This window comes from Anabrus simplex, chromosome 9 (assembly GCF_040414725.1).
Source record: "Anabrus simplex isolate iqAnaSimp1 chromosome 9, ASM4041472v1, whole genome shotgun sequence".
Lineage (NCBI taxonomy): Eukaryota > Metazoa > Arthropoda > Insecta > Orthoptera > Tettigoniidae > Anabrus > Anabrus simplex.
In genome coordinates, this window is record NC_090273.1 from 86,186,180 (window position 1) to 86,213,442 (window position 27,263).

Genomic DNA, 27,263 nt, shown 5'->3' on the forward strand with positions numbered 1-27,263 from the left:
CATTTCGTCTTAGGTCTGACACTAGACTCGTCAGAGTGGAATGTGTCAGACCCTACCCGCTGATGCTGGGGTGTATGCAGGGGAACTTATCAGAAGCCTATTTATGAGGCACAGTCTGATAACTGCATACGGGAGATAAAACTCCACAATGGAATTAATGCCTGCCTAGCAATTCCAAATGGAATTCAACTGCATACACCCCAGCATCAGTGGGTAGGGTCTGACACATCCCACTCTGACGAGTCTAGTGTCAGACCTAAGACAAAATGCTGGTTAATAGAGCAAACGCCTGAAAAGCCATACATCTAATTTTGATCTGATTTTTGATATGCTCTATTGGTGGAAAAATATCTAATTCCCTCCATGGGAATTTAGAAACATTAAGAAGAAAATAATCCAATCAGTAGGTTTACTTCATAAATCTTTTGTATTATTCTTTTCTTGTTAAATTTTTTATAAACATTGGATTATGTTAATATTTTTTATTTAAACATGGGAGTTCCTTGCAGAGTTGTCAGATTCTACAACATAAATGGAAGATCTATATTCCATCTACCATTCCCAGTGTACATGAAGCCATGCTCTGGAGTTCCTACACAATGATAAAATGTCATTCCAGGCCAGTAGAGACTGCGAAGAATTGAAAGCCGGCCTCCCATTTCAAATTGATGTGACCAGCAACCTGAAAGAGGAAGACTTATTGATGAGGTCCTTGAATTGGAGTACTGGTAAATGTTATTTAATTGAAGAATAATGAATAAGGACAAGGTAGTTACTGAATATATTTGAATGTTAGTTGCAAAATGCATTCTACAAATTAAAAAATGTATGGTCAGTGAATTTTAATGATATACTAGCAGTGTTCCAGTGAAATTTGGTTTTTACAAATTATAATTCCTATATTAGTGGATTATATTCTTATAGCAGTGAAGAGAGACAGGAGAACTTCTTAGAAAATTGTAACTGTACACAACTCCGTATGTAACCCCTGCTTCGTTTAAGCATTTTGATACCCACTGCAGGGCATACACTCTCTAATTAGTATCTCCAAGCATCCCAGCCTTCAGTGGTATGGCACTTCTGTTTGTCTGCTACTTACGTTATATCATTGATCCACCTGGATGGTGTCATATAGGCCCCCTACTTTGACCATAAAGCTTCTTTGTACACTATGTTACGTGTCTTGTTTCTAGAAGCGCAGACATACACACCACTGCCGCTGTTCACCCTGGAGCTAGCCACATAAAGCTGGCTATGGTAGAAGCAGATTGTTCGTAGGTCAACGCCTGGTAGTGCAGAGCATTTGATCCTGTGACTTGTTGATAGCCATAGCAAAAAGATGCTTACAAGAAAGTGCAGACGTTTGAACTGAAACAGCTCTTGGGGAAGAGAGGAATGTGTGTTCAATGTTGGAGTACACTTGGGTAATTAAGTCCTTGACTGAGGGGAGGGTCATGCACAGAGTGAAGGTGGCAGCTCGATTTCACCATTTACCTCAATCAGTGTACCTTCTCCAATTTTCAACAGTACGTTGAGGAATTCTCGTGCATGTGAATTGCCCCCAGTCAAGTTCTCATAATTGTGGTATGGTGAGCGAGAGCTTCATTATGTGAGACCAGAGGTAGGATTACTTAAGCCTGGCATTTAGTACGTCAGCGCATGCGCCTCTGAAGATTACGGGAGAGAGAGTCTGGCAGAATTCGTTCAAAAACAAGAATGTGACTCCTCCCATTAGTCTGGTATTGTTTCTTATGTCTTGTAGCATGGGGTTAGCTGCTTCTACTGCTTTTTTGTTTATCACAGAGTGCACTCATCCCATATGACAAGAAAGCAATCTCATAACAGTTCTCCTGAGTCACTGTTTTGAGAAACTGTAACTGTGGTCAAGATTTATAGGTAGTTTGAACATGTAATGAGCCATCTTATCTTAAGGCAGCAAGGTTGCCACTATCCCTGAGGATGCCACCACAAAAGCTATGTTGCTGTTACCTTGAATCTCAGCCAAAATCATATTTAATAAGAATGATTTTCCAGAACCTCCCATGGCAGCAATGAAAATCATTTCACTGGACTTTAGTGTGATACTGTTTACAACCTGTGAGTAAACATATTTCTGATCTGTAGTTAGTTTTGGTTAATTGTCTTGGACAAAATTATGTATTTCTCTATTTATGTATGAGTTCCATGCTTCAGTAGTGGTGGTGGTGGTGATTGTTTTAAGAGGAAGTACAACTAAGCAACCATCCTCTATATAACACTAATCAGACAGAAAAAATGGAAGGGATCTGCCACTTCAAACAATAAAGATATTGGCCTAACAAAGACAAGGGCCACGAAGGGCATGAAAATGAAAGACCCCCTTAGGCCTCGAGTGCTCTAATAGCATGGAGTCAAAGTAAAACAAGAGTTGACCAAGAGAGATCGGGTAGGATAAATGAAAGTGCAGAGCCTAGTACAAGTAAGTGGAAGCAATGCCAGGACTCGGAGTTCCGTGGTCGCCGACCTACGCTCACAAGTTGAGAGCCCTGGGGCCCTTTTAGTTGCCTCTTATGACAGGCAGGGGATACCGTGGGAGTTATTCTACTGCCCCCACCCACAGGTGGTCCATGCTTCAATAAGTACCAAAGCAGCAATACCAAATTGTCCATTTTCAAAATGCTACACAAATTTCTATTGCATACATTGTTGTTCATAGGCTACCAAATTCCACGGTCAAACATGTGATACTGGCAAAAGGGAGTTTTAAACTGTGCATGTTTTCCAATGTGGTGCCAACATCTGATTGATTATTATTATTATTTATCGTATGATGTGCACAGATAGATTATATAAATAAGTATACAATATATACAAGCAGAAGCCTATAGTTCCAAATCAATCCAAAGAACCTTGAAATGCTCTCTGTGGACACTCGGCAATTACGTGGTGGATGGTCTGTGAGGTAGCTCCACAATCACACCCAGAAGACTTCTGCCAGCCCCATTTATAAAGAGTATAGCCGCATCTTCCTTGATTGACTCTTATCCTGTTTAGAGTCCTCCATTGACGTCTGGGTAGATGGAATCCGGGAGGTTGAACATGAGGTAGAGTCACAAGATGTTGATTGGGAACAGAAGACTGCTGCCAATGGTGTAACCAGGCGTTCGTGATGGAGAACCCAGATTCTTCCAGTGTAAGTGCAGTGCGCCAGGGTGGAGATCTAGACTTAAGTCGTGGAGGGGCAGGTTGAGTAATATCCTGGTGAACGGGGAGGTTGGAGTCCAGGCTGGTCTTCTTCCACAGTTTTAGAAGAGCTTCAGACCTTCTTAAGCAAGGCGGTGGAATATTACTGAGTGTATGCAGCCAGGCCACGTTTGTAGAGCGAATACAACCAGTTATGATGCGCACTGCTTGATTTAGTTGAGCATCAATCTTCGCATTATGAGCACTGTTCAGCCAAGTTGAAGCGCAGTATTCGGCAACTGAATAGCAAAGAGCTAGAGCAGTAGATCTCAACACTTGGTTGTTTGCACCCCAGGATGTGCCGGCTAATTTTTGAAGAATATTATTCCGACTTTTGATCTTGGCGGCTGTGTTGTTAATATGATGTTTATATGTTAGGGATCTGTCTAATGTGACACCTAAGCATGTTGGAAAGGGACAGTGTTGTAAGGATTGATTTCTGAATGTTATTGTAGGCTTGCAGTTGGCAAATTTATTTCGTATGGTCACTCACACCATTGACATCAACACGTGGTGTGAGTTGTACGCAGCCATTGTCTTCTTGATCTACAGATAATACCTCTTGACAATGCCACGTTTGGAGACGTTCACACTTCAACACTCCTTTTCACTAGTATTACATGTCTGACTGTGAAAATTATTGAATTGCTGAATGTAGCAGCCTACAAACAACCGTGTATGTGGCAGAAGTGGGTATAGTTACATTTTTCTAAACCAACGTGGTATTGTTGTCTTGACACTTATTAAAGCATGGGACACATATTGGACATTCTTTCATGTGTCCCTTATTGTTATCTTCACATTGGTAAGTGGTGGCGGTGGTGATAACTATTGTTTTAAAAGGAAGTAGAACTGGGCAATTATCTTCTATTAACACTAACCAGAGGGAATAAATCGATCGGATCCAACACTTTGAAAAATGATGGTATTGGCCAAAGAAAGACAAGGGCCACCAAGGGTGTGAAAACGAAAGACTCCCTAGGCCTCCATACGTAATACTGTCAGGGTCGTAAAAGAACAAGAGTTGACCAAGTGAGATGGATAGGATAGATAAAAGTGAGGAGCCTGGCACAAGTAAGTGGAAGCAGTACTAGGACTCAGCTAAGGGCCCCGTGGCCACCAACCCATCATCCTAATTTAAGAGCCTCTGGCCAGTCACCTCTTATGACAGTAGGGGATACCTAGGAGTTATTTTACCGCCCCCACCCACAGGGGGATCACCTCGGTGAAAACCACCTATCACTGCCTTTAACTAGTCAAAGAAAAGCTTAGGTGGTACACCGGTGGGGAACCAAACCCACAACCTTGGGATTTTAAATCCGTTCTTCTGATTCATTATCATTGGCTTGGTCATTCATGTTCTGTTGGAAGGGATCTTAGCTACAGGTCTGGCACACCAGTAAGCACAACTGTAGAGTGTGCACTAGTTGCCCACTGTAGACCATTTTGATTGACTTTTTAGCTTTCATGACAGCCTTGTACTTATTAGGTCATGTTAGGCACTTAAAGTGCAAGCTGAGGAGATGTTAAATACAGGACAGAAAGGGCCAACCAAATGCACAAACTTCATACTTTACATCCAGTGCTCTCCCAATTGAGTTACAGTAGATTTGGTCTTTCTTGTTCTATCAGAGGTCTGACATTACATTCAGTGCAGCTGCAGAGTGTGCTCTAGTCACCTCTGTTGAATATTCAAGACAAGACTAAAGAAATTTAGATGACGACTTTTATAATAGGAAATGTAAGAATAAGGCAGTAATAGTAATTATACATCAGATGACAATCGTCTGTACTTCATTAGGAAATTAACAATGGTCTGCAAAAGTGCAGCGTGAAAATATTTAAATGGCAATGAACACTCAGGTCTCCATAAGTTTTCAATAACAATACACCGAGTGAGCTGGCTATGTGACTTGGGTAAAACTGTCAACGTGCATTCAGGAGAGAGCCAGTTCAAACCCCTTTGTCAGAAGCCCTGAAGAGGGTTTTCCATGGTTTTCCCATTTTCACGCCAGGAAAATGCTGGGGCTGTACCTTAATTAAGGCCACAGACAGATCTTACCTATCCCATCATTGTCATAAAACCTGTCTGTGTCAGTGTATAAAACAAATAGCAGTAATTTGTTACAACATGAAACAAAAGAAAATAAAGCAGAGCACAGTGACCAGAGTAATCTCACTGTACTTCTCCAAATGTCCTCATTGAGCTTCTGTACAACTATATGTTTGTCTACCCCTTGATCCCATCAGAGGCCAATGACCTGCATGTTAGGCCCTTTTAAACAATAATCCAAGAAGTTTGCAAGAAATTTTAAGCTACCTCTTTAATATATGTAATTTGTTCCCGTATGTTTTCTCAATAGTTAAAAAGTGGAACTTCCATTTTAAATACAGACAGCAACAATGGACATTATTCCATACGAGATGTTATGGCAGGCTTGTCAATTTCAAATTAATTTCATTTTTTAATATTGAAGACAAAAGTTTTTGCAAGTAGTGAGGTCAATTTTTGTAAATAATGTGTTATATTTATATTTTTTGCATTTCCCAAATAGTCTTTAAAATACATTGGGTTCTTCCATATTTACGTTTTTTCAGTTTCTGATTTGAGTGTTGTAATCTACCACGAGATTTTATGGCTGATGAAGTCTCAAATAGAGACGAAACATGTCCCTAAATGTTTTTTTTAAAATATGTTTTTAATTAAATAGTTCACTTGTAAAGTGACGTGTATTAATTGGGTGGACCGAAACCTAACATTGTTTCTTAGTTTTAACTGTATCAATACAGATCCATACAATGAAGTTCGTAAATTGTACTAACAATCCACCGGGCGAGTCGGCCGTGTGGTTAGGGGCGCGCAGCCGTGAGCTTACATCCAGGAAATAGTGGGTTCGAAGACCACTGTCGGCAGCCCTGAAGATGGTTTTCCGTGGTTTCCCATTTTCATACCAGGCAAATGCTGGGGCTGTACCTTAATTAAGGCCACGACCGCTTCCTTCTCACTCTTAGCCCTTTCCTATCCCATCGTCACCATAAGATCTGTCTGTGTCGATGCGACGTAAAGCCAATTGTGTTATAAAAAACAATCCTCATCATCGTTATCATCACCACCACCACCATCACCTTGGTCCCTTTCCCTGATACAGTCTTGGAGATGAAGTGAGATGGAATTATATGGCTAATTTTTACGGCTGAATGCTGTTCCTGTCGCCAACTTCATTTGAGGAGCTAATGAAGATGAAATGAAGAATGGTGAATGAAATTGAGTAAGGAAGTGGAAGGAATCAGGAACTGTACCAGAATTTTCCTAGAAGTGAAAATGGGAAACCACACAAAACCATTCTCAGAACAGCTGACAGTGGGGTTCAAACCCACTTGTCTCCCAACTGCAGAACTTAGCTGTATAGCCACAGCTTGTTAACACACATGACCACTTCACTCAGACATCTTCACAACTGAGAGAGTATAAAATGAAATGAAAATTGTGCTGTCCACTTTGTTCTGTTTTCCCTTTCTTTCGTTTTTTCTCTCTTTTTACTCTTGTTGTACCAAGTTACTGCAATATGTAAAACTGATCTTTTAATATCATTTGTACCTTTCCACTTTGTTCTTTGCACCCCATTGTTAATTTTCTTATAAAGTACAGAAAATTATCAAATGATTTGTGATTATTTTTACTCCATTCTAACGGGATGGCCTGGTGAGCGGTGATAAGGGAACAGGGAACTGGAAATCAAGTAGGGATGACATAAAATTGTTAGTGTTGAACTGTAGAAGTATTGTAAAGAAAGGAATAGAATTAAGTAATTTAATAGATATATATTTACCAGATATTGTAATAGGAGTTGAATCATGGCTGAGAAATGCTATAATGGATGCAGAAATTTTCTCAAGGCCCTGGAGTGTGTATCGTAGAGATAGGATAGAAATGGTGGGAGGGGGAGTGTTCATTCTGGTGAAAGAAGAATTTGTAAGCTACGAAAAAGTTAAAGATGAGACACATGAAATTTTAGGTGTAAGGCTCATTTCTAAAGATAATAGGCAAATTGATATATTTGGAGTGTACAGATCGGGAAAGGGTAGCATTGACGCGGATTCAGAATTATTTGATAGGATAGTCAGCAATGTGGGAAACGACATGGAAAGAAATGTGATTGTAGCGGGAGTTCTGAATTTGCCAGATGTCAATTGGGAAGGAAATGCGAACGACAGGAAGTATGACCAACAAATGGCAAATAAGTTAATATGGGAAGGACAGCTGATTCAGAAAGTGATGGAACCAACCAGAGGGAAAAATATCCTGGATGTCGTGCTGATAAAACCAGATGAGCTCTATAGGGAAACTGAAGTAATCATGAAGCTGTTTTTGTCGTAGTTCAAAATAAATGTGATAGAAAGGAAGGTCCTAAAAGTAGGACTGTTAGGCAGTACCATATGGCTGATAAAGCAGGCATGAGGCAGTTTCTAAAATGTAACTATGATCGGTGGAAAATGGTAAATAAAAATGTAAACAGACTCTGGGATGGGTTTAAAGAAATTGTTGAGGAATACGAAAACAGGTTTGTAACTTTAAGGGTGGTAAGGAATGGTAAAGACCCACCTTATTATAATAGAGAAATAAAGAGACTAAGAAGGAGGTGCAGACTGGAAAGAAATAGAGTTAGAAATGGCTGTGGAAGTAAGGAGAAATTGAAGGAACTTACTAGAAAATTGAATCTAGCAAAGAAGCCAGCTAAGGATAACATGATGGCAAGCATAATTGGCAGTCATACAAATTTTAGTGAAAAATGGAAGGGTATGTATAGGTATTTTAAAGCAGAAACAGGTTCCAAGAAGGACATTTCAGGAATAATTAATGAACAAGGGGAGTGTGTATGTGAGGATCTTCAAAAGGCAGAAGTATTCAGTCAGCAGTATGTAAAGATTGTTGGTTACAAGGATAATGTCGAGATAGAGGAGGAGACTAAGGCCAAAGAAGTAATAAAATTTACATATGATAACAATGACATTTACAATAAGATAAAAAAAATGTTGAAAACTAGAAAAGCGGCTGGAATTGATCAGATTTCTGGGAATATACTAAAGACAATGGGTTGGGATATAGTACCATATCTGAAGTACTTATTTGATTATTGTTTGGTCCGAGGAGCTATACCAGATGAATGGAGAGTTGCTATAGTAGCCCCTGTGTATAAAGGAAAGGGTGATAGACAAAAAGCTGAAAATTACAGGCCAGTAAGTTTGACATGCATTGTATGTAAGCTTTGGGAAGGCATTCTTTCTGATTATATTAGACATGTTTGTGAAATTAATAACTGGTTCAATAGAAGGCAATTCGGTTTTAGGAAAGGTTATTCCACTGAAGCTCAACTTGTAGGATTCCAGCAAGATATAGCAGATATCTTGGATTCAGGAGGTCAAATGGACTGTATCGCGATTGACCTGTCCAAAGCATTTGATAGGGTGGATCATGGCAGACTACTGGAAAAAATGAGTGCAATTGGACTAGACAAAAGAGTGACTGAATGAGTTGCTATATTTCTAGAAAATAGATCTCAGAGAATTAGAGTAGGTGAAGCTTTATCTGACCCTGTAATAATTAAGAGGGGAATTCCTCAAGGCAGTATTATTGAACCTTTATGTTTTTTATATATATATAAATGATATGAGTAAAGGAGTGGAATCGGAGGTAAGGCTTTTTGCGGATGATGTTATTCTCTATAGAGTGATAAATAAGTTACAAGATTGTGAGCAACTGCAACGTGACCTCGAAAAAGTTGTGAGATGGACAGCAGGCAATGGTATGTTGATAAATGGGGTTAAAAGTCAGGTTGTGAGTTTCACAAATAGGAAAAGTTCTCTCAGTTTTAATTACTGCGTTGATGGGATGAAAGTTCCTTTTGGGGATCATTGTAAGTATCTAGGTGTTAAATTAAGGAAAGATCTTCATTGGGGTAATCACATAAATGGGATTGTAAATAAAGGGTACAGATCTCTGCACATGGTTATGAGGGTGTTTAGTGGTTGTAGTAAGGATGTAAAGGAGAGTGCAAATAAGTCTCTGGTAAGACCCCAACTAGAGTATGGTTCCAGTGTATGGGACCCTCACCAGGATTACCTGATTCAAGAACTGGAAAAAATCCAAAGAAAGCAACTCGATTTGTTCTGGGTGATTTCCGACAAAAGAGTAGCGTTACAAAAATGTTGCAATGTTTGGGTTGTGAAGAATTGAGAGAAAGAAGAAGAGCTGCTCGACTAAGTGGTATGTTACATGTTATAATTCTCATGTTAGGTCCGTATTGAAATGTACGTAAATACAAAGTATGTTACAAGTGTTTATTTATATATCCACCTATTCAATACAAAGAGATCTTTTTAGAAATTAAATATTATTATAAAATGTTAAGGGACATGTTTTGCCCATATTAAGGGCATCATCAGCCTCAAATTCAAACCTGTATGGTGAAAAATCAGGATCCTGATTGCTCTTACAAGCCATAAAAAGAGGATATCATTATAGGTGTCAGTCTAAACATACAAAATATTAGAATGTCCTTGGCTAAAATTGCAGTATCAAGCTGCATGTCATAAGTTCACATGAATGTACTTTTCGGAGCGTTGAAAAACTTGTTGGGGTAGGGCAGTAAACAGCTCAGTCTTTATAATGAAACAGAAATGTGCCTCCTTGAAGATGATAAGAAAAAGCAAAGCTGATATACTGTTACAGATGTCAATATCGTATATTGTGATAAGACAACAGATCTCTTAAATGGCTGTTCAGCTGCCTATAGTCTATTTAAGTGGCTGAAGGAGTGAAAGTCGAATGTGTTATGATAAGATAACAGTCTTCCTTACGTAATTGTGGGAGCAAGGATAAAGCATTCGCTTGTCTATAGATGTATTTATCTTATTTGAAGGACGAAAGTCGAAGGTTTATCAACGTTGGTAGAGCTCTTTGGTGTGAAGTCTGTAACAAGAGGAGAGTGAATGCTTAGGAAGGTATTTTGGAAGAGAATGTGGGCTTAAAGAAAGGTAAAACATGGAAAAATAATAATGTACATACAGAGGGAGAGGGTTTTCTTAAAAAAAATTTTAAGTTTTTTTTCTCTGAGTTTATTAAGAAGTTCAAAATCATATCACCTCTGTACAGATGAAACAGTATGAAATAACATTATTTTTCTTCAACTAACCTTTCCATAAGTGATTTACATCTTCACAGACGAAAGGGTAAGTGTTTTATACATTTTCCATGTTTTACCTTTCTTTAAACCCACATTCTCTTCAAAAATACCTTCCTAAGCATTCACTCTCCTCTTGTTACAGACTTCAAACCAAAGAGCTCTATCAACGTCGATAAACCTTCGACTTTCGTCCTTCAAATAAGATAAATACATCTATAGACAACCGAATGCTTTTTCCTTGCTCCCACAATTACGTAAGGAAGACTGTTATCTTATCATAACACATTCGACTTTCACTCCTTCAGCCACTTAAATAGACTATAGGCAGCTGAACAGCCCTTTAAGAGATCTGTTGTCTTATCACAATATACGATATTGACATCTGTAACAGTATATCAGCTTTGCTTTTTCTTATCATCTTCAAGGAGGCACATTTCTGTTTCATTATAAAGACTGAGCTGTTTATTGCCCTACCCCAACAAGTTTTTCAACGCTCTGAAAATTATATTCATGTGAACTTATGACATGCAGCTTGATACTGCAATTTTAGCCAAGGACATTCTAATATTTTGTATGTTTAGACTGACACCTATAATGATATCCTCTTTTTATGGCTTGTAAGAGCAATTAGGATCCTGATTTTTCACCATACAGGTTTGAATTTGGGGCTGATGATGCCCTTAATATAGGCGAAACATGTCCCTTAACATTTTATAATAATATTTAATTTCTAAAAAGATCTCTTTGTATTGAATAGGTGGATATATAAATAAACACTTGTAACATACTGTGTATTTAAGTGGTATGTTCCGAGCTGTCAGTGGAGACATGGCGTGGAATGACATTAGTAGATAAAGAAGTTTGAATGGCGTTTATAAAAGTAGAAAAGATCACAATATGAAGATAAAGTTGAAATTCCAGCAGACAAACTGGGGCAAATATTCATTTATAGGAAGGGGAGTTAGGGATTGGAATAACTTACCAAGGGAGATGTTCAATAAATTTCCAATTTCTTTGAAATCATTTAGGAAAAGGCTAGGAAAGCAACAGATAGGGAATCTGCCACCTGGGCGACTGCCCTAAATGCAGATCAGTATTGATTGATTGATTGATTCCCTATTATTGAAATCAATGAATAAAGGAATTTTGGAATCTACAGAAGAAATTGGCAACCATATTGTAACAGTAAATGTGGTACTTTGGTGAGCACGAGAAACGCAGGGCGTGTACCAATCTGTTGAAGTGCATACAGAGGGAGAGGGTTTTCTTTTAAAAAAAGGTTTATTAATAAGTTCAAAATCATATCACCTCTGTACAGATGAAACAGTATGAAGTGTTCTTTCCTCGTCCTAGGGATGGCGATGTCCTAGAATTCCGGCTGCTCCTCTCCTTGCCGCAGCATTGGACCACCATTCCTCCCTCGATGGAAGTTCTAGAAGATCCATGCGATGTCTAGAAGATCCATACGGTGTTGAAGTAGAGGGCGTTGGGATAGACCACGTAAATGATGAACGTGAACGAACACCGTTAAGCCTTGGGGCATGTTAATGCAAAAACTGCTTCTGCACAGATGAGATAAAGGAAGAGCAATGGTTTTAACAAGGTTCATAACACGTGAGAATTGTATGATCGAAGGTTTATCACACGGTAGAATGTCACTGAAATCTATCCCGGGTTAAGTCATTAATCATTTGAAATGAAGTTTAACACTCATAAAATGAAAATCCACTCGAAACTTGTCTTCAAATTTCATTAAAGTCAACTAATAAATAGTCACCTAAAGTTTGTGACACACATTTCTTAGTTTGAACACTGTTCATTGTAATCAATTGGATTGAAATGAAGTAAGAACGTTTCACTCGTGAAGTCAATCTTGTTCACGCATGTTAATGAAATGAAATGAAAATAAAGCAAAATTAATCATTTATCAACAGTCCTTAGTTCGAATGTTCGTCGAATTGAAATACACAGTTCTAATACATAGTCTACAGTTCATCACCTACAAATATTCACACAGTTTAGAGAATTATCTCCACACGAAATTGTAAATTAGTGACGTAGTCACTCTGTACTCAATCACTTGTTAATGCTTGTAATTTGAGTAATTCTAAGTTAAAGCACAGTCTCGTTAACTCAAAATATTCAATCACTTTGTAAGGAGCAAACTGTTCCAAATCCTGTCCACAACATTAAACTTTAAATTACGAGCACTTGGAAAAATAATCGCAAGTCTTAGATACTCGTGCATTATAAACAGTCACCTGATAATGTTCAGAGTTTGATGGAGCACAATTTATATCACTCCCTGTTGGAGCAGAAGTTTATCACTCACAATTTAAAGAAACTAGTATAAGTTCACACTCGACGCTGTTGAGTTAAAGTCCATGGACTCGACGAAGTATGACAGTCGCTTCACGTTGTATCGCGGTCCTTGCGAGCTGACTGCACGAACTCCACTGCAATGCATGCTCATACACACTTGTCTGCTAAGCGAAGCAGTACTATTTTTATATCCGATCCATGCCTTCACATCTTATTCCATAACTTCGTCGTTTCATGTCGGATTTGTATGAAACGTTGCAGGAATGTAGATAAAGGATTGGGCTACACGATGATGTGGTTAATTTTGTCTAATTATCATTGTGGGGAAAGTCATCCGAAGAAACTCGAGGAACATTCCACACTAGTCTAGGCTCTCTGTGTTGCGGTGAGGCAGGCTGTGACGTCACTCCGCTCTACGTCACACACACAGCTGTTGCTTGCTGTTCAGTCAGTCTTCCGCTGCTGGGCTGGAGCGTAACGCGTAAGTTTTATATTTTCATTACGGGGACTTAGTTTCGTACCGCCGTTACCGGTACATCTCCCCCTCCTCATGGGGAAAAGAAAATTCGACAGGATTTTCTTTCAATGATTTTCCCTCCTGAAATACTTCCTTAGGTACTAGATAGGGCCGTTTTTTGTAAGGAGAAGTGTCTTTGACGTTCAACTGGTATTCAAAATCTCTAATAATGCCGGGTTTGTCATCAAAAACCTCAGGAAATTTCTCGAATATTTGTCGAGTTGCCTCTGCCACGCGGGAATTGAACTCTGGGCTTTCAGCCGCACTGGTGAAAAACATGAAGTGATCACGACCTTCGTCAAACACATCCTCAATAATGGGCACTTCCTGGCCCTCGACGGGTCCCTCTTGATCGGGTCTACCCTCTTCGTAATATTTTTCATCGAGAGGCCGAGCATCGCTCATCTTGCCTTCGGCTTCTATAAATGGGGTACCCAGACCTTGGCACTTCAAACTATTACAGTCTACCAGCTGCAACTCTACAGAGTCGATGTTAAAAAATCGTATAACGTTGGCAGGATAATCAATAATTCCTCCGTACTTGGCTAGGAAATCTGACCCTAGGATGACTAAGAATATATGCTCGAACTGGACACCTTCAGTGTCAAATGTAACGAAAACTTGAAATTTACATTTGATATGCCTGTCCGGTACTATCCCTTTAATTTTGATTTGTGCGACCGGTATCAATAATATGTCTTCTTCCCCGTTCAACATCTCAATTAATCTCTCAGATATTAATGAAGCCTGAGCTCCAGAATCAAGTAAGGCAGTTACGTGAAAAGTATCCAATGTAATGTTAATGACTGGAAGACTCCGTTGGACCTTCGGTGTTGTGGGAGTGGGATCTTCATACAAGAGATCTGAGTCATCCAAGTACCAGTAATTAATGTTGGTGACACAAATTATTTCCCCTCTATTCCGGTTTTCAGGTAATCTTATTGTTGTGTTGTCGAAGTTTTTTTAAATTGCGCCTGTCGATTCAGGGTTTGTCGCAGGCGTCGTGTTCTGTCTTCTGGCGTGCTCTTGGTATTCTAAAGAGGTAGCGCCAGGTAATCCTTCATCCCGGTTTCGATTCTGGATATATTCGCGAGTTTCTCCCCATCTTCTTTCGATCTCGGCGAATGTCCATCTTGAGTAAGCGACTCGATAGGTTTCCTCCACGATTGATCACGTCTGTAAGGCGTACTTTGCCTGTATGGACATCTCCTAAATCGCCAGAAATGAGATGACGAATCTCTCCGTGGTTCTACTTCTTCACGGAGTTCAGGATTCGATCTCTGCGGGTTGCTAACTTCGACATGGTTGGCTGCAACCTCTTTCGTCTTAGTAACCCTGGGCAGATTTTGTGTATGGGCAGTGTCAAGTTTCCTTAATAAATCATCAAGTTGTTCTAGGTTTTGAACATTGGCTGCCACAAGAATTTCTTGCACGTGCGCCGGGAACTGTGAAGTTACTACCTGTATTAACTCCTGTTCTGGCAAAGGAGGATCAAAGAATTGCGTCTTTTTCAATTGGGAAATGAGAAAGTCAGAATATCGCGAAGAATTAATCGCTCCTGGAGTACAACTGTAGCTTAATCAAATGTTGAATTTCTGAATTCCAAAACCTCTTCAACAAGGCTTCCTTGAACTCATCATAGGTTTTAATGTTAAATTTAAATGCTGTATACCAATTTAACGCTTTCCATTCCAATAATTTAGAAGCTATCCTTAATTGATGATCGGATCGTACTTTATTCTCTTGAAAGTATTCTTCAATATTGAGAAGGAATTCTTTCGCTGTGTACTCTTCCTTCCCGGAAAATTTTGCAGGTTTATCGTCCGATAATTTTAGAGCTGTGGAAATGCTAGAAGTATCTCCGCTAGACCCTGGACATTGGTGTGTAGACACCTCCTTCTCCACTTGAGATATCCTGTTATCAATGGTCTCTATTTTCGCTTGCAATTTGACCTTGATAGTCTTAACTTGTCCACGGATGGAGTTTTCCACGCTCTGGACTTCCCTTTCGAGGTCTTGCTTCACTTCATTAACATCACAGCCTATGAGAATAATTTGAGTGTGTGCGCTGTCTAATTGAGATTTTACATGCTTATCTGTTTCCTCCTGCTTTGTTTTAAGTAAATTGACCTCATTGCTTATTTTCTGGAAGTTAGTCTTAAAAGATTCATGAATGTTATCCTTAAAAGAGGCTATTTTTGCTTGTGCCTGTGATAACTGACCATGAGATTCTTTGAATTCTGCCTTTAAACTTTCGACTTCCATAATTAATTGATGTGAGGTGGGAAACAAAGCTTTTAAGTCTTCAACTATTTGTAGTTTAAGGTCCTGCCTTACTGTTTCTAAGTCACGGGTGAGGCGTTTGTTTATTTCCGTAAACTTAGAATTAATCTTCGCATTCGTTTATGAGAATCGTTTTTCAGTCTCAGAACCAGCTTTATTAAGCCTATGTTCTGAATTAGCATTTACTTCGGTAAACTTGGTATCAATTATTTTAGTTACTTGTGTGATACGACTTTCTAAGTCGGCTGTAGTTGCAGCATTAGATTCATTAATGCGAGTTTCTAAAGTAGTACTAGACTCATTAATACGAGCTTGTAAATGTGTACCTAATTTTGCAGTAGCCGCGTTAGCCTCGCTTATTCTTCGCCCTAAGTTAGTATTTGACTCAGCAATACGTTCATTTAAGCTAATCTTAAGAGCCTCAATAGCAGCTAAAATATTTTCCATTTTGATGTATTTGAACCAAACAACAAGAAAATCATAAATCACTTGAAAAAAATTCAGGTATCACCATTATTGTCCAATGGTTAAAAGTTCATGTTCAAATTCATTCAAACATTCTCAAAAAAAAAAATATCAAGATATTTAACACACAAAAAATTATCCCATATCATTGATAGCACTTCTTATGATAGAAAGGTTATATCTTGTTAGAAAGTTCACTGGAATGTTAATAGCTATTCCACACAAAGCACTGTAAATGTATCTGGATTAAGTTACTAAGTCTAAGTTTCACACGATTTGAGTGCTACTTTGTCTATCACTGCACTTCTAAATTTATTACTTGTACTCCAAAATTGAGCCTAGAATGGATAAGTGTCAATTTCATTTCTACTGCACTCATAATTAAGCTCTAATATGGCTGAGGCGCTAATTTCTATTTCTACTGCACTCCAAATCGGGCCCCACGTTGGGCGCCAATTTCTTTACCCCTCTCCTCTGTAACAGTAAATGTGGTACTTTGGTGAGCACGAGAAACGCAGGGCATGTACCAATCTGTTGAAGTGCATACAGAGGGAGAGGGTTTTCTTTTCAAAAATCTTAAGTTTTTTTTTCCTCTGAGTTTATTAATAAGTTCAAAATCATATCACCTCTGTACAGAAGAAACAGTATGAAGTGTTCTTTCCTCGTCCTAGGGTTGGCGATGTCCCAGAATTCCGGCTGCTCCTCTCCTTGCCGCACCATTGGACCACCATTCCTCCCTCGATGGAAGTTCTAGAAGATCCATGCGATGTCTAGAAGATCCATACGTGTTGAAGTAGAGGGCGTTGGGATGGACCATGTAAATGATGAACGTGAACGAACACCGTTAAGCCTTGGGGCGTGTTAATGCAAAAACTGCTTCTGCACAGATGAGAAAAAGGTAGAGCAATGATTTTAACAAGGTTCATAACACGTAAGAATTGTATGATTGAAGGTTTATCACACGGTAGAATGTCACTGAAATCTATCCCATGTTGAGTCATTAATCATTTGAAATGAAAAGGAATGTCACTAAACTCAAATAAGTATATAAGTTTAACACTCATAAAATGAAAATCCACTCGAAACTTGTCGTCGAATTTCATTAAAGTCAACTAATAAATAGTCACCTAAAGTTTGTGACACTTGGCATAATGTGAAGTTATGCCACACGACACATTTCTTAGTTTGAACACTGTTCAATGTAATCAATTGGATTGAAATGAAGTAAGAATGTTTCACTCGTGAAGTCAATCTTGTTCGCGCATGTTAATGAAATGAAATGAAAATAAAGCAAAATTAATCATTTATTAACAGTCCTTAGTTCGAATGTTCGTCGAATTGAAATACACAGTTCTAATACACAGTCTACAGTTCATCACCTACGAATATTCACACAGTTTAGAGAATTATTTCCACACGAAATTGTAAATTAGTGATGTAGTCACTCTGTACTCAATCACTTGTTAATGCTTGTAATTTGAGTAATTCTAAGTTAAAGCACAGTCTCGTTAACTCGAAATATTCAGTCACTTTGTAAGGAGCAAACTGTTCCAAATCCTGTCCACAACATTAAACTTTAAATTACGAGCACTTGGAAAAATAATCGCAAGTCTTAGATACTCGTGCAGAATAAACAGTCACCTGATAATGTTCAGAGTTTGATGGAGCACAATTTATATCACTCCCTGTTGGAGCAGAAGTTTATCACTCACAATTTAAAGAAACTAGTATAAGTTCACACTCGACGCTATTGAGTTAAAGTCCATGGACTCGACGAAGTATGACAGTCGCTTCACGTTGTATCGCGGTCCTTGCGAGCTGACTGCATGAACTCCACTGCAATGCATGCTCATACACACTGGTCTGTTAAGTGAAGCAGTACTACATTTATATCCGATCCATGCCTTCACATCTTATTCCATAACTTCGTCGTTTCATGTCGGATTTATATGAAACCTTGCAGGAACGTAGATAAAGGATTGGGCTACACGATGATGTGGTTAATTTTGTCACTCCGCTGTACGTCACACACACAGCTGTTGCTTGCTGTTCAGTCAGTCTTCCACTGCTCCGGCGTAATGCGTAAGTTTTAAATTTTCATTACGGGGACTTAGTTTCGTACCGCCGTTACTGGTACAATATATCTATATTGCGATTTTCAGTATGAAATTTATATTTTTTCTCATCCCTCACATGTATAATGAGGGCTGATATAGATCTGGAATAGTAGGAAATTTTACATAAAATCAGAAGTGGAGAAATTAATTGCATTTTAGTATATGACTATAATCTGTGTCAAATGGGAAGCTGTTTCAATTTCAGTCATTTCTATGAATTAAAATTATTTTGGCCTGGTGCAAATGATATTTAACTTAGTGAAATTTTCTGCAGAATGCAGTGCATTGAATGGGTAGAATAATGCAATGACATAGCAGCTGCTTGTTTGGGTAATTATGACAAGCCTTCAAACTGCTTCCCATTTGGCACAGGCTATAGTTACTTCTCTATCTCATCCATAGTGTTATTTGTTTTTTATTTGTGAGAAAATAATAGAAGGAAAGAAAGAGAGAAGGTAGGATAATATTAATTAAGAGAATCAGATCCTCTCATCAAAAATATCCTTAATAGTATCAAGATTAATTCCAATATAGGAGGTATAAAGACAAATGTTTTCCCCGACAAACATGTTCCCATACGGACAGCATGAGTGAAATGAAAACCATCACCTTGGCTGACGCAAGACATATGGGCAAAAATGGAGGAAAGAAATGCAACTTACAAATATTATATAAAAAATCCAACTGCAGACAATTTCGAAAAGTACAAAAAATTGCGTAACGCAATGACTCAGACCATTAGCAATGCTAAGATACGCCATACACATTATATCTTAAAAAATAACGATTCTGCCAATGTTTGGAAAATTCCTTGGAACATTGGTTTGACAAAAAATAAAAACGACGTAAACAACACTGACTTGCCATTAGACTAATTAAATAAATATTTCTGTTCACAAAATCCACATACAGACGAATGAATTAAAAGGGAAACAATCAACAGACTACATGCGAAAAGAAAACACGATGGAGAAGAATTTTATTTTTCACATGTAACTCTTAACCCTGACAGTAACACCATACGTTTTTCTGACGTGTTGTGCGAATGAATGCCATCTATTCCTCTTAAGGAGAGGAGAGTTATCCCCTCCACCACCTCTATTCCTTGTTCATTCCATCTGGTAACTTTAATGTAACTTTAAATAATAGGCTTTGAGTGACACGTCTTCGAAATGTGTGGTGTAACTAAAGCGATATTTATAGACGTGTTACTGTCAGGGTTAATGACGCCAGAGAAGCAATTCATGAAATAAAGTCAGAGGCTACTGGATGTGATGGAATAAAAATGACATTAATTAAAAGACACTCTGAAATTGTTCTCCCAACAATTACGCATATAATAAATACCTCACTCAGTGAAACCAGAATGCCTGTATGCCAGCGAATGTCTAGCACTGAACTTCAAGCTTGATAAATTAGAAATATTAGAAAGAAGAATTATAAGGGAAATATTAAGTCCTCTGAGAATTGCAGAGTTTTGGATATTAAGAAGTAACAATGAAATTTACCAGAACATAGAAAACATATCAGAAACAATAAGAAAAAGGAGATTGCTATTTCTTGGACACATTTACAGAATGGATGACAATAGGCTAACTAAACGAATCTTTATGTACCTTTGGGAAAATAAATCAACCACCATCTGGATTCAAGAAGTCAAGAAAGACCTGAAAAGGAACAACATATGAGAAGAAGAATTATTGGAAAGAAAGATATTTAGGAAGAAAGTCTTACAAATGGAAGGATTCCAAGGGAGGAAGGAAAAGAAAACAGGCACAAAGTGTAGTGAAGACAGGAAAAAGAAGCACAGTGAAACAATACTTGTGTACAATGAAAGAATACTGGAAGAAAAGGAAAGCACAACTAAGGAGGAAGAATTGAAATTGTAAGGTGGTCCTTAGAAGGCCAGAACTCAAGAATAATAATAAATACCTGACTCATGACAGGAATCTTTCCCAATATATAGAAAAGTGCCATAATACAACCGATAAGAAAAATCAATACCCAACAAAACCCCAAGACTTTCAACCAATTTTCATACTTCCTTCATCATCATCATCATCATCATTTCCCTTTATCCAGCTGTAGCCAGGTAGGGGCAAATATGGCTCCTCTCCACTTTCTTCGGTCTTTCCACCACTCCTCCTCCAACGCTGTGTCCCAGTCTAGGTTTCTTTCTATAATGCTGCATTGGATGGTATCCTTCCATCTCAATCGTGGTCGTGCACAGCCTCTCCTTCCTTGAATTTGCATTTCCATCACTCTTTTGGCATTCTTTCGTCGCTCATTCGCTTTATGTGCCCAAACCATCTTAGTCGGCTCTTCTCTATTCTATCATTCATTTTTTCCACTCCAATTTCTTCCCGGATTTTCTCATTCCTTATTTTCTCTCTTCTACTCTTCTGTATCATACTCCTCAAGAACTTCATTTCGGCTGCCTGTATTCGACTCTCATCCTTCTTTGTCATTGTCCAAGTTTCTGCTCCGTAAGTTGTTATGGGTACGTAATACATCTTGTACATAGTATCCTTTGCTTCCGTTGGCACATCTTTGTCCCATAACATGTTTCTTACACTATGATATAAACAACTTCCAGCTTGAATCCTTTTACTAATCTCAGCATCCAGTCGAGCATTCTCCATTAATTCACTCCCCAGGTATTTAAACGTTTCCACTACTTCCAGGGGCTTGTCTGCAAGTCTAATCTGACCTTTCTCTTCTTTCTCCCCTCTAGTCATAACAAGAGTTTTAACTCTTTTCTACACTTATTTTCAATCCACATTCTTTGATCTTCCCATTTACCACATTCAACTGTTCTTGAACCTTCCTGTCGTCTTCTCCCCAAATCACAATATCATCTGCAAATAACATCATGTTCATTTCTCTTCCTCCATATGCTGCTTTTGCTGTTCTTATGATGTCATCCATTACTATTGTAAACAGAATTGGTGATAGAACACTTCCCTGTCTCAGCCCACTAGTTATTTTGAACCAACTTGTCCTGCCAACTTATGTTTGCACTCAACTACAACATTCCTAATACAATGCCATGATCATTTTTATTAATCCCTGTCCAATTCCTTTTTGCACCAGACTGTCCCAAACTTTCGTCCTGGGGACACTGTCATATGCCTTTTCAATGTCAATGAATGTCATCACCATATCATTCCCGTAGTCCCAATGCTTTTCCATTAGTTGTCTCATAATGAAAATGGGCTCTATTGTTGACCTTCCACTTCTGAAACCAAACTGATTTTCCTGTATCTGATTCTCAATCCTCAACCTTATTCTACTTTCCATTATCCTTTCCATTATCTTAGCAACATGGGATATTAGAGTAACTCCCCTGTAGTTCTTCAAACCTTTCTTATCACCTTTCTTGAAAATTGGGATGATTATTCCTTTTTGCCAATCCTCAGGAACCTCCTTATTCTCCCAAACATTCCTGAGAACCCGATATGTCCACTGCAGGCCTACAGCTCCAGCTGCCTTTATCATCTCCACTGAAATTTCTCCAGCAGTTTTCCCATTCTTCATCTTTCTTACTGCCATTTCAATTGCATTCATTGTAATTTCTTTATCCATTTCTTCATCAACTAAATGCCTTTCCTGGTCGTCCATTGAATGACTGTCATCCATTCTTATGTTCAGCAGCTTCTGAAAATACTCTCTCCATCTATTTCTTATTTCTTCTGGCTTTGTTAAAATTATGCCACCTTCATCCTTCACAAATCTGGTGTTTACTTGATCTCTCTTTTTGTTTCTTAAGATACCATACAGTAATTTCTTGCTGCCCTGCGTATCATCTCCCAATTTCTGTGGGAATAAGGCCCAGCTTTTCCTCTTTTCTTCCTCCACTACTTTCTTGGCCAAATTCTTTGCCTCCACATATTTTCTTCTACTTTCTTCAGTCTTAGATGTTTTCCATGCTTTCCATGCCATTTTCTTTTCCTTCACTTTAATCTTTACCCTATCATTCCACCAGTGTGTTTCTTTGTCTTTCACATTTCCTGATGTTCTACCACACACTTTTTCTGCACATCCAACCAGTGCTTCCTTAAATCCTTTCCATTCCTCTTCAACATTCCCCACCTCTGTCCTGGGTACCAAGGGTATTATTTCCCTTTGAAATTCTTCTTGTATGCTTTTCTCCTTCAACTTCCATACTTTAATTCTTTTCTCTCTTCTTAATTGGGGTTTTTCAATCTTTCCAACTTTCAATTTTCCTATCACAACTCTATGATCTCCACCAAAGGCTTCTTCAGGCATGGCTGTTACATCTACAAGGTTCTTCCGGTGTTCTTTCTCTATGATTATATAATCAATCATGGTCTTTGTTCGTCTGTCTCCCCAACCATACCTTGTAATCTTCTGACTGTTCTTCTTCCTAAACCAGGTGTTTCCAACAATCATTTGATTCCTCATGCAAAAATCCACCAACAACTTGCCTTCTGGATTTACATTTCCATATCCAAAGGGCCCTACAACATTTTCCTTTCCTTGTCTTTCCATTCCAACTTGTGCATTTAGATCTCCCATCAATAGTACTTCCTTATCTTCTATCTGTCTCTCCACTTCCTCTAAGAAGTCCTCTAGATGCTCATCTATGCAACCAGTTTGTGGGGCATACAACTGAAATAGATCTTTCACGCCATTTTCAAACTGGAGTCTCATCATCATCATCATCCTATCACTGACGTACTTTGTATATTCCACATATTCTTGGATTTCTCTTCTAAGTATGATGGCCACTCCATTTTTTGCTTCAGGTCCACCGCTGTAATACAGCCTGTATCCTTCTCTCAGAGGGATCTCCCCTGTACCCCTCTTCTTGGTCACGCACAGTCCAAGTATGGCTATATCTTTTTCTATCATGAAGTCAACCAGTTCTTCTGTTTTTCCCGTCAGTGTCAGTACATTTACTGTTGCAATTTTGATGTAGTTTGGTGCTGGTTGCCCATTTTTCACAGTTCGCCCAGCATCTGAAGAGCTGCGCATCGCTTTTAGCAGGGGACGCCCTAACCTTTTCCGAGGCATCATATCTGCTTTGTACATATAGGCTATTGTTACGATGGGCTCGCCACACCCAAAGGCATTTTATACCTACTGCCAGGTTCAAAATTAGGCCGCCCCTAACATGGAGACAGACGCCTTTCGTAGCCGCTCCTCTGGAGTACAGACGCTACGGGTATGCCCCTTCCGCCATCTCCGCCGTACCGAAGTCCACCTTCTCTGCCATAGATGCTGTTGAGGTCTTCAGTCGTAACCCTGAGCTGGGACCCATACCAGATGTTACACACCGGGTCAATGTGCTCTGGGACTCACATAGGCAGGGGCGCCACTCACTGGGTAGGGCTGCCTCCGAAGAGGGTCCCTACCTGCTACCTGCTTTCATACTTCCTTGTCTCAGTAAAATATTAGAAAATGTTGTTCACAACCAAATAACAAATTACTTTAGCAAACAAAATTTACTCAACAAATACCAGTCAGGATTTAGACCTAATCACAGCACTACCACAGCAGTACTAAAAGTTACAAATGACATACAAGTAGAAATGGACAATGGACAAATGACTATCCTTGTACTTTTAGACCTAAGTAAAGCATTTGACTGTGTGGACAGGGAAATATTATTAGCTAAGCTACAGGCACAAAAATTTTCTTCAAGCACACTGACGTGGGTGCACTATTATTTAATTGAGCGGCAGCAGTGCGATCAGCAGGTACGAAAGTATCATACTGGCAAAAAACCAAAGAGAAAACTGAAGTTGTCATAGTTCAGGGCAGTGTTCTAGCACCACTGCTATTTTCGCTGTACTTAAATGACCTACCAGAAACCATTTCTACACAGATGACATTCAACTATATATTCATACAAAACCCGAAAGACATCCAACTAGACATTAACAAACTAAATGATGACCTGGAAAATATAAATAATAATAGAGTTAGAAATGGCTGTGGAAGTAAGGAGAAATTGAAGGAACTTACTAGAAAATTGAATCTAGCAAAGAAGGCAGCTAAGGATAACATGATGGCAAGCATAATTGGCAGTCATACAAATTTTAGTAAAAAATGGAAGGGTATGTATAGGTATTTTAAGGCAGAAACAGGTTCCAAGAAGGACATTCCAGGAATAATTAATGAACAAGGGGAGTGTGTATGTGAGGATCTTCAAAAGGCAGAAGTATTCAGTCAGCAGTATGTAAAGATTGTTGGTTACAAGGATAATGTTGAGATAGAGGAGGAGACTAAGGTCAAAGAAGTAATAAAATTTACATATGATAACAATGACATTTACAATAAGATACAAAAGTTGAAAACTAGAAAAGCGGCTGGAATTGATCAGATTTCTGGGGATATACTAAAGACAATGGGTTGGGATATAGTACCATATCTGAAGTACTTATTTGATTATTGTTTGGTCGGAGGAGCTATACCAGATGAATGGAGAGTTGCTATAGTAGCCCCTGTGAATAAAGGAAAGGGTGATAGATATAAAGCTGAAAATTACAGGCCAGTAAGTTTGACATGCATTGTATGTAAGCTTTGGGAAGGCATTCTTTCTGATTATATTAGACATGTTTGTGAAATTAATAACTGGTTCAATAGAAGGCAATTCGGTTTTAGGAAAGGTTATTCCACTGAAGCTCAACTTGTAGGATTCCAGCAAGATATAGCAGATAGCTTGGATTCTGGAGGTCAAATGGACTATATCGCGATTGACCTGTCTAAAGCATTTGATAGGGTGGATCATGGGAGACTACTGGCAAAAATGAGTGCAATTGGACTAGACAAAAGAGTGACTGAATGAGTTGCTATATTTCTAGAAAATAGATCTCAGAGAATTAGAGTAGGTGAAGCTTTATCTGACCCTGTAATAATTAAGAGGGGAATTCCTCAAGGCAGTATTATCGGACCTTTATGTTTTCTTATATATATAAATTATATGAGTAAAGGAGCGGAATCGGAGGTAAGGCTTTTTGCGGATGATGTTATTCTCTATAGAGTGATAAATAAGTTACAAGATTGTGAGCAACTGCAATGTGACCTCGAAAAAGTTGTGAGATGGACAGCAGGCAATGGTATGTTGATAAACGGGGTTAAAAGTCAGGTTGTGAGTTTCACAAATAGGAAAAGTCCTCTCAGTTTTAATTACTGCATTGATGGGGTGAAAGTTCCTTTTGGGGATCACTGTAAGTATCTAGGTGTTAACATAAGGAAAGATCTTCATTGGGGTAATCACATAAATGGGATTGTAAATAAAGGGTACAGATCTCTGCACATGGTTATGAGGGTGTTTAGGGGTTGTTGTAAGGATGTAAAGGAGAGTGCATATAAGTCTCTGGTAAGACCCCAACTAGAGTATTGTTCCAGTGTATGGGACCCTCACCAGGATTACCTGATTCAAGAACTGGAAAAAATCCAAAGAAAAGCAGCTCGATTTGTTCTGGGTGATTTCCGACAAAAGAGTAGTGTTACAAAAATGTTGCAATGTTTGGGTTGGGAAGAATTGAGAGAAAGAAGAAGAGCTGCTCGACTAAGTGGTATGTTGATGTAGATGTTGATTCCCATAGGGAACCTAAAATATTTGTCCTGAATGAGTAAATTTATAATACCAATATAATGGTCCGTTATTGGACATTATAAATTTTCCAGCTAACTCATTCTTGGTTGCCTGCGTTTCGCCCTCGTGTGCTAAGTTAGGCTCGTCAGTTGGGACTTGGCACACCACCCAAGACACAAGGCTAGTGCATACCGTGGAGGCCACTGCATAGGCTATTTGAAGCCACCAGCAGTGCCAATGCACTGTGAGAGCTATGTCTCAATTTCCAAAAATAGATGCCTGCTTGGCCATCAAATGATGTAGATGTTGATTTTAGCTGGAAAATTTATAATGTCCAATAACGGACCATTATATTGGTATTAACAGTGGTATGTTCCTAGCTGTGAGCGGAGAGATGGCGTGGAATGACATTAGTAGACGAATAAGTTTGAATGGCGTTTATAAAAGTAGGAAAGATCACAATATGAAGATAAAGTTGGAATTCAAGAGGACAAACTGGGGCAAATATTCATTTATAGGAAGGGGAGTTAGGGATTGGAATAACTTACCAAGGGAGATGTTCAATAAATTTCCAATTTCTTTGAAATCATTTAGGAAAAGGCTAGGAAAGCAACAGATAGGAAATCTGCCACCTGGGCGACTGCCCTAAATGCAGATCAGTATTGATTGATTGATTGATTGATTGATTGATTGATTGATTGATTGATTGATTGATTGATTGATTGATTGATTGATTGATTGGTTGGTTGATTGATTGATTCTCTTAAAGTCAATCCATTCAAATCGCAAGCAATCATAATAGGATCCAAATATAAACATACCAAACTGAAAAGTGTTAAAATTCCACCAATCCTATTCCACGCAACACCAATACAAATAAACAAAACTGTAAAGAACCTTGGCCTTATAAGTACTTAACCTGAGAGAGGTAACTTGACTTTTCGTAATGCCAGTAGTAACGTGGGGTGACCACTTGAGTTTCTTGTCTTTTGCGATACTTGAATGAAAGCAAAACCAAATTTTATTAAATGAATAAACAGTAAGTGAGGTTTTAACAATAATGAAACTGCAGCATTGTGTAAAGTACTTCATTGTCACATTAAAAAAAAAAAAAAAAACAGATATAAAAACAATACCCGACAACACCATTTGCCATCATTGGAGTTTTTATTACAATTCTATTTCATTGTAAGATTCGTTCAGATTCACTTGTTATGTGTTCTCCAGCATCAATGGAAGGTTCGCAAACATTTTTGATGTGGTTCATGCACATATATCGTAATCACTTAAAACAGAATGGCCTAGTCTTCAGTAAATTAAGTTCCACAAATGTGACATGGGGGTCCATGGGCACCCCAGTCACATTAACTAGGTGTTTGATTTCTCCAACGCAAAGAACTTGTTAAGAGAACACCTGAATGAAAGTAGACCAAGTATTAGCAGTATAGCCAACCAAACACGGACGCAGTAGTTCCAGATTTCACCGTAGGGGTCTGGCAGCACCCCGCGTTACCTCTCCTGGGTTAAACTGGATGGAGCACATAACGAAAATTTGCCAACGAGTATTCTTTTCTTTACACTCCCTT

At 38.7% G+C, this 27,263-nt stretch overlaps 1 protein-coding gene across 1 annotated transcript in view; it reads right to left on the minus strand.

Moving 5' to 3' along the window:
- Window positions 1-521: 521 nt before the first annotated feature.
- Rsph9 (Radial spoke head protein 9) overlaps window positions 522-27,263 on the minus strand; it is a 93,920-nt gene continuing 67,178 nt past the window's right edge. Inside the window, exon 5 of the mRNA XM_067153412.2 lies at window positions 522-682. Within this exon, the coding sequence (XP_067009513.2) occupies window positions 522-682 (161 nt within the window). The remainder of the gene's footprint in view (window positions 683-27,263) is intronic.